The following is a 15748-nucleotide window of genomic DNA, read 5'->3' as shown; positions in this document are numbered from 1 at the left end:
GACCATCTCTCCTCACGTCAGATATCAAAGTCCTCCTGAATGAAACACGGACATTCTTGAGGACCTTTTCTACAACATTCTCAATGGCGTCGCTGAAATTCCCCATCGCACCGTTCCTCAGACTCGCTATTCCTAATTAACATTCTTTGTTGTTGTCCCCGAAGCTGCAGTCTAGCAACATGCACTGAGAGCATCAGGGTCAGTCCCTAAAGACTGAAAATCTGTCAGTCCTGTTGAGCAAGACATTGAACCCTGACCCTGCTCAACTCACTAAGTACCCAAAGATATAAAACCAGCATTAACGGACACAAGTTTTCTACCTACTCTCATACATATCTTGGTTGTGACCAGTCTGATTTCCTCGGACACTGATCAGACTCTTTAATCCTCAGCTAGAGTCACTTATGATCTTAATTTAGCTCAACTTAGATGACTACAAACACATTATTAGCACATTCGTCACAGTGTATAACCACTTTTGCTAACGACACCTTCTTTGATATCCATCGCTGTTCAGGCAAACATAACGCCAGTTTTTTTGTGATTCTGGTTTAGAATATCAGAGTGCCCTCTAGTGGCCCAAAACCTTAAATAACTTTTAAAAAAATGTTCATTTGTATTAGTCTAAATCGCTGAGCATGGCTGGTAACATGCTCCACCTTGGTGCAGATTCAGTTGGCCAGCTGGCTAGTGAGGCCACCAACAGGCCAGTCCCAGTACTGCCCTGAGTGTCCCTGAGCGAGAGCACTGTGTCTCAGGTGAGGATGAAACAACCCTCTGCAGATGCACCTCAATGAGAAAGACTAAGATTAGTTCCACACCGGGATTAACATAACGGGCAGTTGTCTTTCATAAATATATTTTTTCCCCTGCAAAAATAAACATTTTAATGTAAATAGAACCAAATATGTTGCAGTGATGCGGACTCACAGTGGTCATTTTCTCAAATTTGAGCTAGTTCTTTGGGTCGTTATGGGGCATCTAGGCCGTAAATAACGTTTGATAATTGGATGAAATATTGGTGAACAATTTAGTATTGTACAGCTATTAATTCTGCTTATAGGGATGGTCTAGAGGTGACAGAGTGGCCTAGTGGTCCTAGCAAGAAGATAATATCTCGCACCAGAGGCACCGAATCCTTTTCCCACTCACACATTGTTAATAGATACTAAAGATAATTAAATGCTTAAGATATACGGTATAGTAATGTTATTATTGGTACCCTGGTGGTCACGGATTGATTGCTACTGAGTGTTCAAAAACTCGCTTCTTCTCTCCGTCACAGCGTGTTACCCATGCTGCTGCTCACCAACCCTTTGATATTGGTGATGGGCCTAACGTCATGCAGCTGTCTTCTTCGGTCGATGAACGTGGCCAACCGTGTCGTGTCCAGAGGCGTCTTGGAGTACTCCCCGCCATGTGCACCCCCGCGACCCACCCACGGGTGCTGCAGACAGGAAGTAGCACTCGGCCTCTTCCTTTGATCCTGCTGCAGCACTGAAGCGACAAAATCCCTCGCTGCCTGGCTCACATCGCGGAAGTATTCGTCAGGGAAGCAGAAGTCCAGGCGGCAGATGTTGACGCAAGTTTCCTCTGGCGATTCATCCAGAAATGGGGAAACGCCGCTGAGCATTACGTAGGCCAGTACGCCAATGCTCCACATGTCTGTCGCGACAGAGACCGGCGTCCCACGGATGAGCTCAGGTGCAGCAAACTCTGGGTTTCCGAGCAGGAGGTGGACGTAACGACGGTGGGCGGACAGCTGGACAGCATCGCCAAGGTCGACGAGTTTAACGCCCGGGGTAGGAGAGTGAAGGTCGACCATGATGTTCTCAGGCTGGACGAGAGAGAAACAGGATTCAGAAACAGATGGAAGCTAATAATTTTATGTTACTAATAAATATGACTTTTGAGGGGAAAAAATGACAAAAAGTTGAAAATTACAGCTCCAAAATTTCAAATATATATAATTAAAATCCTTAATTTATACATAACTTAGCAAAAAAAGACATGCAACATAAAGAGCAGATAATAGGATACATTAGCAAAGGCAAAAATGCACATCATTAACAATAAAAACAAAACACAGTCCATTTATAGGTCAAGTCAGTCGTTATTTATTTAGCACACACATTTGGTTCTCACCTTCAGATCCAGGTGTGCTACTCTGCAGGTATGAAGGTGCTGCATGGCCTCCAGTGTTTCTCGGATGAAGAAGGCCACCTTCTCCTCCATCAGCTCATCGTGGGCAACGAGGTAGTCGAGCAGACGGCCATCCTCAAGCCTGATACGCACAAATTCACATTTAGGTAAAGTTCAGAGGTCGGCTTTTGTAGCCGGGTATCATACTAGTTAACATAACCGATAGCATTAGGTAGCCACCTCGCTAGTCTGCTAACAGTTAAATTACAGAAAACTGCATGCTGACGTATGACTGTTATGTCCTAGGCTAAAGAGAAAACAGTTCACAGGAACTCCGTTTAAGTTCAGAGGTGGGTATTCCTTTAATTAGGTCAGGCTTACAGCTCCAGGATGAGCATCAGAGAGGTGGGTGACTCGTATGTGTCCACCAGCGCCACCAGCTGGTGATTCTGTGCATGTCGCAGGATGTCCGCCTCATGAGCCACCTGCTCCTTCTTCTGCATCTTCTTACTCACAAACTTCACCGCAACCTGGAAATAAAAAAAAAAAAAAAAGAGGCTTCAAGGTGAAAGATTCCGTGTCCCTTCTTGAACCTGAAAAACAAGAAACTGCTCTGAAACCTGAAGTCCATAAAAATAACCCACACCGGGAGTGAGTAAGGCCCTACCTCTTTCTTTGTAGACTTGTTGAGACACTTTCTCACCACTGAAAATCTTCCCCTAGTAAGAAGAAGTAGAGACAAAACTGAGAGAGGGGCTGAAAATCAAGTTTGGTCTGTGAGAGGCATGGTTTTGAGAGTCGGCGCTTTGAGAGTCAGGCGACAGTTTTTACCTTCCGATCTCACAGATCTCAGAGAAGGTCGAGTCAAAGTTCTCTTTCCACTGGATTCCTGTTCCATCATACCCTGAGTCTGCACAGAGAAACAGCAGAGGACTGAAGGATTAACGCCTTTTCAAAATAAACGTTGACCTGCCTGTAAAATCAGCAATAGTTGAAGTGTTTGCTTTCTTTCCAAGACTGTTGTTAGAAGGTCGATATCAATCTCCCAAGTCCGTGTTAAGCACACAGCTGGAGTCAGGACGTGGTTAGCGTAGCTCAGCATAAAGACTACAAATGGGGAAATGGCTAGCTGAGTTTCGTCTTGTAAATAAGTCATCATTAGATGCGTTGGTCAGTTTTCTTTTCACTTCCGATAGAGCCACACTTGCTGATTCCCCCGTTTCCAGTCTTTATGCTAAGCTAAGCTGCATCAGGTCCTTAATGTACAGACATGTGATTAATATCTATCTAATATCTTCTCATCTCACTCTTGGAAAGAAAAGTGTCAGACTCATCCTTTAAAGAAGTTTTCTGTGGTAAAAGAGTTGTTTGCGTCCACATTATGGAACCGTGTGTGCAGACTTACTGCTGCTGGGCAGTGTGACCATGTTAGAGGGCTCGGACGGCGGGCCGACCCCCCAGCGGTTGGAGGCTCGCACTCTGAACTGATAGTGACCACCGGGGATCAGAGCGTCGATCTGCACACACTCCTCCCTGCTGCTGGCCACCTGCTGCCATAGCAACGAGTCTGCGGATGACATATAGAGGGAGACAAAGACGTGAAAATGCTTAGTCTGGTTTCATCTTCTAGTTCCACTACTTTCTTTATTTTAAAAATCCAACTGGTCCACACACACACACACACACACACCTTCCTGTCTGTACTCCACAGTGTAGCTGCTGACAGCACAGTGAGCGGATGAAGCCGGAGGCGGCCAGTGGACCATCACCGCCGTGCTGCTGGCCTCCTGAGCCACCGGCCGCCCCGTGGCTGCCGGGATACCTGCAAGGAGGCACAAAAACAGCAGTCTAAAAACTACCCAGGCTAATTTTAAAAACTAAAATCTCACAGTGCCATTACAATTCATTAACTGTCTAGTGCTGACCAGGGTTACTGTTTTATAACGGTGAAATGTCCTTTTAAACCAGGCGTGTTACCTTGCACTTTAATGGAGGCGGAGGAGGAGGCAGAGCCGTGGTCGTTAACGGCAACGCAGGTGTAGATCCCTGTATCCTGAGGCATCAGATTGCATATCTTCAACAAGATGTCACCGGTATCCCTGGAGAGGAGGGGGAGAGAAAGAAGAGAGGAAGTCGATGATGTGAGGAAGGCAGGACAAGCAGGACAAGCATTTGTACACGTGCAGTTTGCCCTACCGGATGTCTATGGTGAAGCGGCTGTTGCTGGCCAGTGGGCTCTGGTCGGGGCCCTTCAGGGTGACGGAGGGTTTGGGTCGCCCACAGACTTTGCAGCAGAGGACGACAGTCTCCCCAAATGCACACACCACGTCTGACAGAGGGACGAGGAACTCTGGAGCCACTGCACACAGGGAACACAGAAAACTACTGTCCATTCAGCTCTTGCTCCAATTTCTTGGCACAGTTTTATAAAAATGACTCTATCCACTTTAATTCATTGAATAAAACTGCATGATAATACTGTCCAATTGTACAGTCTTAGCTTTAATTTTAGTGGGTTTACAGTAATACCACACAAAGCTGAGGACCTCAAAAGTAACTGGACAGATACACATGAAGCCAAAAACAAAAAAATCATCACATTTAATGTTTTGCGGAAGATCCTTTGCAGTCGGTGAGCGCCTGAAGTTCTTGAGCCACAGACATCAGCAGACAGTTCGTATCTTTCCTGGCGATGCTCTGCCAGAGCTCCACTGCCGGAAATCTTGGGCTCTTGCTTGTTGCTTGTTGTCTTCTCTGCCTTTAGTCTGGCCTTCACCAAGTGAAATGCTGCTCAGTGGGACTCAGATCAGGAGACTGACTCGGCCAGCAGAGGACGTTCCAGCTCTTTACCCTGAAAACCTCTGCGGCTGCTTTGGCCGTGTGCTTAGGATCGTTGTCCCGCCGAGCGATGAAAATGCCGTCCGGTGGGTTTTGATGCATTCGACTGAATCCGAGCACAGAATGCTCCTGTAAGCCTCGGCATTCGTCCCTGTTGCTTCCATCAACAGTGAAATCATCAATCAATGCCGGTGTGCCGGTTCAACTGGCAGTCATACATGCCGGGGCCATGACAGAACCAGCGCCATCTTTGACAGATGAGGTGATGGCTCTGGCTCATGAGCCGTTCTTTTTTTTTTTTTTCCTCCTCACTTTCCTCTTTCCATAACTTTAACAGAGGTTGATTTTTGTTTCGTCGCTCCATAGAACTTTGTTCCAGAACCAGTTTCAGTGTGTTTTTGTGAGCTGCAGCCTGGCCTTTTCTGTTTTTGCGGTTTACCAGAGGTTTGCATCTTGTGTTGGATCCTCTGAGGTTGTGGTCACGAAGTCTTCTCTTGATGGTTGAGAAGGAAACACGGCTCCTTGGTCCACCAGCCCGTCTGCCATTCTCTAGTTTTCCTGTGAGCACCTACTTTTTAAGAGCGTACCCGACAGCTGATTTTGGCAAACCAACTACCTCGGATATCTCTCTGATTTGATTTTTCCTTTTTTTTAAGCCTCATTATGTTCTTCTTCACTTGCATAGTCACCCCTTCCCTCCTCGTATTGACAGAAAACTCCACCTCGATCCTAAATGGAAACTCTCAACTCTTAGTCGACTCTGAGCCAAGTGAGAGCTTTTTTTGAGCAAGAAACTCACGCTGAAACGAAACACAGCTGCCCAAAAAAAACATTTCGTAGCCAAGTGTCCAATTACTTTTGAGCCCTTGCACTCTGGTCAACACGCATATTATGCAGTTTAAATATGGAAAATGTGTACTACAGATGGGAGCAAATACTGCTCATTGAGCCATGTGATTAGTGTAGTGTTCTGGTTCGTGAACCTGAGTTCATTCTTTTCCATTATGTCATACCAGTAGACAATATTGCCCTTTTTAATTTAAACACAATCGTTCCCTGACCTTAACTTTGTATTGGTATTTAGCCATAACAGCTAATCAGCCATGTGACGATCAAATGTTGGCCTGCTCTGGTTTATGTGGCTGCCAGATCTGGCTTGCCATTGGAGATGTGGCCCAATTAGCCGCCCAGTGCCGTCTAGGAATCGGGCCGACTGTCAGACCGGTGACTTTGGCATCGTTCATCGCCGGTCTGACAGTTTTCGGCAAGCAGGTGTGCACGGTCAATTCCGGTCGTGTTACATATCCAACAAAAGTGGATATTACAGTACATAAAAACTTTTGGGTCATCCATTATACTCTGCAGATGGTTACGACACACGGGGGAGCCTCTCTGTGAACGTTTCGTGAAGCTCAAAGATCGTTTTTTTTGACTTTTCACACCGCTTAATCACGTAGGTGAGAAATTTATATCCACTGGACTGACTGTAGCATCAATAAACAGACAAAAGAAAGTACAATAGCTGAAGCTAATGCGAAGGTAGGCCGGTTCTTCACGTCTCTTACCTTCCTGGATGAAGTTTGGGTTGAGAAGCTGGAAAACAGAGGAGGTCACAGTTAAAAGTTTAGGTGAGGTTTAGTTTTCAACACATAATACACATAAAAGCAGTGCAACTGCAACAGTTTTCTAGCCACGGTAACATTTTAAAGCTCCTTTACTCTCTGCCTTTTCTCATTTGTGTTTAGGCATTTTTGAAGACTAAATCATCTTTTTGTAATGTTGATACGCGACCTCCATGGGACACGTTTCCACGATGTGGTCCCAAGGCTTTTAAATGGAAAAACATTATGCGTGCGAGCGTACCTCCATGCCAGTCTTTGGGTCGAGGTCGTCATCACAGTCCGACTCATCCGAAGTGTGAACATCCTGGTGGAGAACAAAGGACGACGACAGGAAAAAAAAAAGAGACGGAGGTGGTGGCAGTGGAGAAGAGATATGATGGGGAGATATTGGAATGAGACGACAAACATTGAGGGAAAAGGAAGGAGAAGAGAAAAATCCAGAAATGAGTGAAAAGAAGCAGGTATGCAAAAGACAGAAAAAGGAAAGAGGGAGTAAGATGAGGAGAGGAGGATTAGGAGAATATTAAGAACATGAATGTTATTAACAAAAGGCCTTTAGGTTCTGCTGAGGAACAGCGCTGAAGTACCCTCTCTGTCCTACACAGAACCCTGTTCATGTGGCTGATACTCACCTGAGAGCCGTTGTGGTCTTCTCAGGACAGCCAACACTGTGCACTGTAAAAATAAAATAACGCCAGCCTTCTCCCTCAGGACACTCGGCACTGGCTTTGACACTCTTTTGCTGCTTTGCTCTAAAATGCTGCCTCCTCCTCTTCTCTCTCTTTCACTCCATCCTTAGGTCAGCACCGCCCACATTCCACGAAGTAGCAACCAACCGCTATGATGAAGAAAACTAACGGACTCTTATACAGGAATGATAAGTCAGTGGAGCTTATCCATGGGAACTTAGGCCCTAAGAAGCCTTCGCCCTTCTGAAATTGAGTGATGGCGCAGACCCTAGGGACATTTTTTCCTATAGTCTGTGACCTCCTCTCCAACAGCTGCCATTGGGCTCAACAGCAGGCAGAACCCATGTTCTCACTTTATTAAAAAAAAAAAAAGCCTCATTTCAAAGAACTATGGTGAGCAAAATCCATTATCTGTCTAGTGGCGCACAGTGTACGCTTAAGTAGATGTCAGCATATCTTACTAAACACCAGTTACTGTCATTCATGTACAAGTGGTGTCTACAAACCCTTTGAGACTGGATATCTGCTAGGGAGAGGTACAGTATTCCACGTTCATTAAACCTGGTAACGTAATGCAAAGAGAAAGCAGCTCCGACAGACAAAGGCAGGGACAAAGTGTGTTTAGCTGCACTTTGCTTTTTTTATGGCGGAAAGTCAAAAGTGGGAAATTAGCTTCTGTTCACATGGTGATCTCCAGAATAAAACTTTGTATAATCAACAAAATCTGTAGCAGGCTGCAGGAAAAGAATGAGATGCCGTTTCTTGAAGTCATATCACGTTATTGATATATATATAAGTCCAAGTTACCTGAAACCACTTGTTTTCAGTGCGGCAGAGCGCTTTGACCTTTGTTGCTGAGACTTCACCGAGTCACAGACACATCCTCTTAAGCTTTTTCATTTTTTTCAGTGTCATTTACGGGAGGATTTTATAGACCGTACAAAGACTCTTTCACGTTTTACACATTAGTCCACTGCAGAAAACACTGGTTAACAGAGGCGGAGCAACGTGAAAACAAACCCAAACTTAGATCAGTCAAACAGTCAATGAATCACCGGATTCTACCGCTAGCCATGCACGGGGAGGGAAAAATGAATCAAACAACACAAAAAGAAATCAGTTTATTTTTCAAACAGTGCAGTCGGGGTTTGGGGATAAAAAAAAAGAAAAGATAAAAGAAAAAAAAAAAAAAAACACACTTGCAGTGTTCTCAACCATTTAATATTTACATGTGTTGAAATGTCATTTTTGTTTCTATTGGTTTTTGAGCCTTTGTCAAACTGCCTTACCTTACGGCCCTGGTCACACCGGCAGGGCTCTCGCGCGGACGCCAACTTTGGTGTTACTGAATTTTGAGCAGTTGACCAATAGTCACTTCCGCCGCCATCTATTCTGCGAGGGTCCGGGAGGGAATTTTTTTTTTTTTTGTCCCACTCTCTGGGTCAGTTTTGGCCGCCCGGTGCTCGCGTTCAGAGCCCGCGGGGACCCATGAATGCATGATGTACCGTCACAGACTCTGACTTCCATGTCGGGACGAATAAGCGTTCATCAGAAACAAATCCTTGTAAGGCGAGTGCATAGATGTCTAGATTCGTGCAGGTTGAGAACCACCGCTGGAGGCAAACGGAGACACGGAAACTACCGTGTGTTCGCGGGGTCTGCGCAAACACGTGCGCGCACACACGCGGGTTAAAGAAAAAAAAATGAAAACCAAGTGGGGCAGGGACGGGTGAGGGGGGTTTTGGCACACAAATATGACATCACCAGCGTGCGCCGTCGGCCTGCTTTACTCACTTTGCCCTTTGCCCCGGCGGCGGGGGAGTTGAGCGGGGCGGGGGGCGTGGTTTCTTTGGGCTTACGGAGGAGGCCGTTCTCGTGACCTCTGACCCCCACCAAGGTGACGTCCTTGGCGTCGGCGCGCTTCCTGGCACGCAGCGTGTTCCACGACAGAGACTTCCTGTACGGTACAGGAACGAGAAACGTCAACCAGCCAATCAGAGAGAAGCTCAGTGGTGTCCAGCTCAGTCTGGCTGCAGAGGCAACGGGGCCTTTCTCAGGAGCATCTGTTACCTTACTCTTGCCTTCTAGTGACGGGGAAGTTCGTTAGTGATTTAGTGTGATGTCGAGCGTCTGTAGCTATGGATACGAGGCCTAAGTGGCCTTAACATACATTAATACTAACACTTGACTTCAAGTCCCTCCATTTAGCATTTAAAGCAGTACTTACACAGTTGATATATTCTTTACAACACTCTATAACGAAGCTGTGAGCAGATATAAGTATTAACGTGTTTGTCAGCAACTACAAAACCTCCTGTGCAACACCCATAAAGTGGAGGCTGCTCAATGAACACACAGTGAATGACAAGGTAGTAAAACACAGTTGTTATGATACAGGACGTGTCTTCAGAGGAGAAGTTATAACTGTTGACAAACACTCTAATGAATGATCACTTACAGACGTTCTTAGAGCTAATTACAACTACGTTATATACTGTTGTCCAAAAAATTATATAATTAGTGCTTGTTCATGTACAGTATTTGTCAACGCAACTGTGTTTTACTATATTGTCATTCATTACTTGTTTACAGCAGCCTCCACTTAATAAACGTTAATAGAAATCTTATAAATGCTAAATAGGGGGACTTAAAATAGTGGTACATTCATTTCTACTTTACACACACACACACACACACACACACACACACACACACACACACACACAGGGAATGAAGACCATTGTCATCTCAGACGTTTTCACACATTGATGGGAGGAAAAGCACAGGGTGCGCCTAACAACAACAAACAACATGTCCCGATGCAATCACACCGTCGAGCCCCCGATAGGTTACACCTGAAACTGACCAGTTAAAATAAATTTAATTAAATTACAACAAATTCTTTCATTATTATGAGAAGTTATCGCATAACCATGATGCGTAAAAAACAGGACGCTATTTTCGTAATTCTGGGAAAGGTTCTTGTAATTATCAGATAAGTTGTAGTTATATCTAACGTCAAGAGGCAGAGAACTTCTACAGTTTCCTTTAACCGCCACTTCTGGCGCCTTTGTAGCAGAGGGGTCCTGACAGCGAGGTTGCTGCCTGAAGCTGCAGCCAGACTCTTCTGGTTCATTAAGATGGTCGGAGGGGGGAGGAAGGAGAGAGTGACAGAACGACGCTGGGTCGGACTTTATTGAGAGAGAGAGAAATTTAGACTGGGAGAGAGAGAGAGAAGGAGAGAGACACAGAGACAGATATGGTGAAACACACCTTCTTCCGACACAACCAGAGACAACACTGTTAATAAAAAAAACATTTTCAACACTGTTGCACTTGTGCTTCCTGTGCAAATTAATGAAAGTTTACCCATATATTTCCTTCCACCCATACTTCGGTTTCACATCTGCATTTGTTAAAACTGTCCACATTTGTCCTTTACCTCCGTCAAAGTTGACTTCATCATCTCAACAAATTCATGATTTGGTTGTGTGACTTCTTGTTAAGTGACATGTGTAGAGATTCTCAGGTAACGCAGCTCATGAAAGCTCATGGGGTCAGTAGACAGACAGAAAGTAGCTTTCATCACATAATTCCTGTCCCTGATTAATGCTGTTTAACATAAAACCATTGTCATATAATCACACTTTCAAGGACACTTGAATAGTCTAGTCACTTTCAGAAAGCGGCTTTTTTTAAAATGACCTTCCTGTGCCAAACTAACTTTAAACCAAAGAGCAGCGGGTTCTAATTTTTCATTGTAATCAAATCTGATTTTAAATCTGTAGCTTGTGTGGAGTGTCAAACCGTTGAGGTTAGTAAAAACTCAAAGAAAAAGGTCAAAATAAATGTGACTACAAGAAGAACAAATACAAAAAGCTGAAATCAACCATACAGGAAAAAGGTGCAGACAATGCTTCTCTACCTGTTGCTCCAGTGTTTTGGCGAAGAAACCCTCCGTGCTCTTTGATACCTTTCTACACTTCAGACTAATTCCCTGACGGGGCTCATCTGTACAGATAATGTAAGGATATGAACATATAACCTTACGCATTGTTTATTTCATGTTTAGTCACTTTAATCTACCTTCTTATCCTGCACAAAATCACTCCCTCTAGTGGTATAACAGTGCACACAGAAGCAGGCAGAACGCTCAGTTTCACGTTTGCTGTTGTAGTTTATTTACAAATATTAAAAACTACAAACCGTCAGTCATCTTCACCCTAACGCAGAACAAAACAACTTCACCTTCACGTCGCTTTTCTAACTCATGCTCAAGTCCAAAAGATTTATTTTACATATTTAAAATACATTTAAAATCATTAGCATTAGACTACCAACAGTACAATGCTGACCATTGCCATTAAATGAAACATATTGCACAGCCTGACTTCATATTTTTTCTCATCTTAAATAGTGCAAAGGGATTTTTTTTTCTTTTTCTTAAAACAGGAATGTTCTAGAGCCTCAGTTGAAAAAAACCAAAATTAACTTTGTACAGTGAACTGCCGACACAATAAACAAAATCAACATGAAGGAGAAAATAAATCCAACTTTGTCCGTAAAATAAAATAATAATAATTACAAGGCAGAAAAACAACAGCAACAACAAGAGGAACAAACACAAAATTTCTGTATAGATTGCCACAGACAACAAAATAAATCTTCTCCACTGCGGAGAACGGGGCTGAGTCCACCTGAATGCCCCAGGTGAGTTATTTTTCTTTCCAAAAACAGTAAAAAGAAAGAAAACATACCAAAAAAAAAAAAAAAGAAAAAGCAGGGTGTTAGGAACTGAAATAAGAGTCCGGTTTTAGCTCCACATGAGTGTCAACAGTTTCCTCTCTCTGGTTTCCAGAGTCAGCTACAAGTTACAAGATTTTCTATCCAGTCTATTTCTGTGGGATAACTCCTCAGTATTCTTCTACACGGAAATTGATCAGTGTGTGTGTGTGTGTATGTGTGTTTTAGTTCGTTTGCAAGCATGAAATCCATTTTCATGTAGTTGCCACACAGCCGTCAACTGACAATGGCTCAGAAATGAAACTGTCACTGCAGCAGCGTGATGGACAGTAAGAGACCGGTTCTGTACCATTTACCTCCGAGGAGCAACAGGTCAAGAGTTAAAAAACCGAAAAAAAAAAAAAAGAAAAAAAAAAAAAAGTCTCCTGTGAGGTCCAAGAGTTTGTTTTAAAGGGAGGAGGAGGAGGAGGGAACGAGGAGTTAGGAGGTGAGGGAAGAGGCAGTGAACAGTTAGTACTTGGGGGTGGGTGCTGATTCAAAAAAACAAAACAAAACCAAAAAAAAAAAAGGGTAGACAGCGCTTTGTCACCTCAATTCTCCTCGAGCCCAGCCAGAAGTGCGTCTGTCTGCGGGGAGAGAAGTGCCGAGTGGGTGGAGGGGGTCGGGTGGGGGACTTACTTGATGTTGTTGGCATCGGCCACCGCCGCTGAGAAGGAGGAAGTGGAAGAAGAGTCTTTTATGGACTTTGCGGCCGGGCCCAGGATGTGTCCCGGCACCCAGCCCTCGGCGGCAGGTGACTGGCTGTTGGCTGGTCGGTAAACAAGGTACATGTTCTGCTGGTTGGTGGCCAGGATTTGGACGGTCTCTCCCTGCATGACGCAGATCTCGTTCTCCTTGAGCGCCGAGTAGTCCTGAGTGACCAACATGGTGGAGGAGACGCCGTTACAGCCGCCGTCACTGTCCTGAGGAAGGGGGGGGGGAGGTGGAGAAAAGAGAGCAGAGGAGAAGACAAAAGAAGAAGGCACGAAGGGGAGGAGAGCAGGAGGAGATGGAAGAAAAGATGGAAAGGGCGGAGGAAAAGAGGATGAGGAGAATTGAGGACAAGGTTACGGTGTGACTATATGGGTTGGATAAACTGTCCTGCTGGCTGTGATGCCGTTACAGCTCATCCCAACCTGAGGAGGAGCAGAGGGAGGTCGGGGCCGAGGAGCGGGAGGAGGGAGAACAAGAGCAGAGTGTCACCAGTCTGTTCAGAGTTCCTTTTCAAGGCAGCACATAGGTTTGGAAATGTGGCTCAGAGGTGTGCTCTGTTGGCCCCCTAAACCGCAACCAACACACCTGTAACATCACCGTGGCACGGGCGAGAAGTTCAACCGCCCGAGGTCATCAAAAACAAGATTTTCATGGGGCGGAAGGCTGCTGCTCCAAGCAAACAGCCGCTGCAGCGTCTGCGCCGACTAAAAATGACATGTCACTCACTACAAGATGAACCCCACTTCCAAACGGAAAGCTGCTAGCATGTACGTGACTGTCACACCGAATAGTGATGCGAAAACAACAACAACAAAAACCTTCATAAAAGCAGACACACCTCGATACAGTAGGAGCAAACGGAATTTGAAGATGTTGAACATCTCATCGCGTCCTGGTTCTTCTGGACAAGTCCCTACGTCACTACTCTACAGAAAATTAAAACAAAACTATCCGTAGGCTTAGGAACCACCAGAGGTGATTAAAACAAATGGGCAACTCTCAGGTTTTCATACCGTACAGCCTTAAAGAATGAGGATTAGGAAGACCCAGTCTTGGGTCTCCAACGGTGAGGGTCAAGGTGCTTTGAGAGCTTGGCAGGCTGTAAATTACAAAGTGAGCAGAGCTGTCCAGTCTCCTGCAGACAGCTAAAGGTGTTCAGTCAAAGTAGGCCAGAAAGGAAACAGTTTGGTATGTACGTGTGTGTATAGATATATCTATCTATCTATCTATCTATCGATATATCTATCTATCTATCTATCGATATATCTATCTATCTATCTATCGATATATCTATCTATCTATCTATCGATATATCTATCTATCTATCTATCTATCTAAACCCAAACAGTATGGTGCTACACCTGCTGTAGCCCAGATTTTAACCTTGGCTTTTAGGGACGAGTAAAAAAACTCTGAAAACGTGTGCTTTTCATGCCCTAGTTGACTAATTGTCTGCTGCAGTCTACAGTCCATGGGTGATGGCTACGACGAGACAGTACTAGTGCAAAATGAAGAGGAGCTGTAACGTCTCAAAACCGGGCCTCCGAAAAGATCCCTTTTCTTAAACTGCTGGACAATTATGAAACATGGCCCAGTCGGTACGAGCCAACAAGCCGGTCCCCCGCCTGCTATCGCCTGCGCGCAGGCCGTCCGGAGGAACTCACCCGGGAGACGAAGCATGACGAACCGCCGTTGGAGGTAGACACTTTCATCTGGCTCCTGCCTCTCTCCGTCTCCTTGTCACCGAGCCCGACTGCAGAGGACGGCCGGCTGTGAGAGGACATGGCGGGCCGGTTCCCAGAGGACGAGCGGTTTCTGGTTAGTGACGAGCTGCCTCCTCCGCTCTTCTCCTTCTGGTACTCGATAGGAGACTGGAGAGCTACAATCACACACAGATGGAACATTTATTTTCCTCTTTTGCGTTGTCATTTCAGGTTTGCTGACTCCCCAGGTGTTGTTGGCGTTTTTACTTCTCTGGACATGAAGGAGAGTTTCGGATCCTGTTTGTTGTGCTGTGGTTAAAGCACATTAAGATACAGCGACGTTTTTGCGTGTTTTAGCCCATTATACACACTTACAGTTCTTTTCAGCACTCTACGTAAATGCACCCGAAGGACCTTAAAACTTGCTCAAAATAGGTCACAGTGAGCTTTACTTTTTGTTCTTTCCATTCAAAGTTACATTATGATCAATTCCATTTCACGTGGGGAAACTTTTCCTTGGCGCATCGACCCCTTTTCGCCGCATCCACGTTTTCTTTTTGTTTAAGTGCCAGTTAAGATTTGTCGAAAATGTCGCTCAAAATTGACACTTTTTAGGAAACCGCTTCTCAGATCTCACTTCTCATCGAATTTCTGACGTCTAACAGCTAAAACATGCGAGGCAACTGCTATGGATCCTGTAAAATGTGTGGGAAACAAGAGTCTTTCATGTTTAAAAGCTATTCCTCTAACAGCTGTAATGGTCATAAAATACCAGAATCCTAAGCCAAGTATTGCAGGTGCTTCATGATTCATTTCACTGCATAGGGAGATTCAGAATAGAGGAACTCTGCAGATCAGAGACAGTTACAGTGCATGATTGAGCTGAGGTGAGAATCATCATTTTATACTCCAGTCTGACCAGGGGGACCCTTACGATTGTTGGTCGATGAGAGGTAGGGTCACGCATCGGCGGAAAATACTCCGTTTGTGCTTTCTCACCTGACAGGAAGTTGCTCTGAGCGTCCAGAACTTCCTGGATGTGTCGGACCCAGACCTGCTTGATGTCCACGTTGGCGGCCTGCAGGGTGAAACGCTCCGACGAGCCTCGGCATGACAAGACGAACTTACAGGGGTCGTTATCCACACTGTCCTCCAGACCTAGGTAGGATACCTGAGGGGGGACAGGAGCAGCCTTAGTGTGATCATAGTTTATAGATTCATAGACAGACATTGCGCTGCTCACTCACAATGTGAGTGT

The 15748-nt window shown here is 45.1% G+C and overlaps 1 protein-coding gene across 1 annotated transcript in view; it reads right to left on the bottom strand.

The window, feature by feature from the left end:
* Positions 1–1020: 1020 nt before the first annotated feature.
* kalrna (kalirin RhoGEF kinase a) overlaps positions 1021–15748 on the bottom strand; it is a 135345-nt gene continuing 120617 nt past the window's right edge. The window contains exons 54-68 of the mRNA XM_040148029.1: positions 15490–15661; positions 14452–14666; positions 12713–12996; positions 9086–9248; positions 6844–6906; positions 6546–6573; positions 4339–4501; positions 4120–4241; positions 3833–3964; positions 3548–3709; positions 2974–3052; positions 2810–2861; positions 2524–2672; positions 2146–2284; positions 1021–1837 (exon numbers count right to left, since the gene is read on the bottom strand). Coding sequence (XP_040003963.1) covers positions 1280–1837; positions 2146–2284; positions 2524–2672; positions 2810–2861; positions 2974–3052; positions 3548–3709; positions 3833–3964; positions 4120–4241; positions 4339–4501; positions 6546–6573; positions 6844–6906; positions 9086–9248; positions 12713–12996; positions 14452–14666; positions 15490–15661 — 2481 coding nt within the window. The 3' untranslated portion in view covers positions 1021–1279. The remainder of the gene's footprint in view (positions 1838–2145; positions 2285–2523; positions 2673–2809; positions 2862–2973; positions 3053–3547; positions 3710–3832; positions 3965–4119; positions 4242–4338; positions 4502–6545; positions 6574–6843; positions 6907–9085; positions 9249–12712; positions 12997–14451; positions 14667–15489; positions 15662–15748) is intronic.

This window comes from Xiphias gladius, chromosome 16 (genome assembly GCF_016859285.1).
Source record: "Xiphias gladius isolate SHS-SW01 ecotype Sanya breed wild chromosome 16, ASM1685928v1, whole genome shotgun sequence".
Classification (NCBI taxonomy): Eukaryota; Metazoa; Chordata; class Actinopteri; order Istiophoriformes; family Xiphiidae; genus Xiphias; species Xiphias gladius.
Note: the sequence above shows the minus strand (reverse complement) of the source record. Positions and strands in the feature narration are given on the sequence as shown.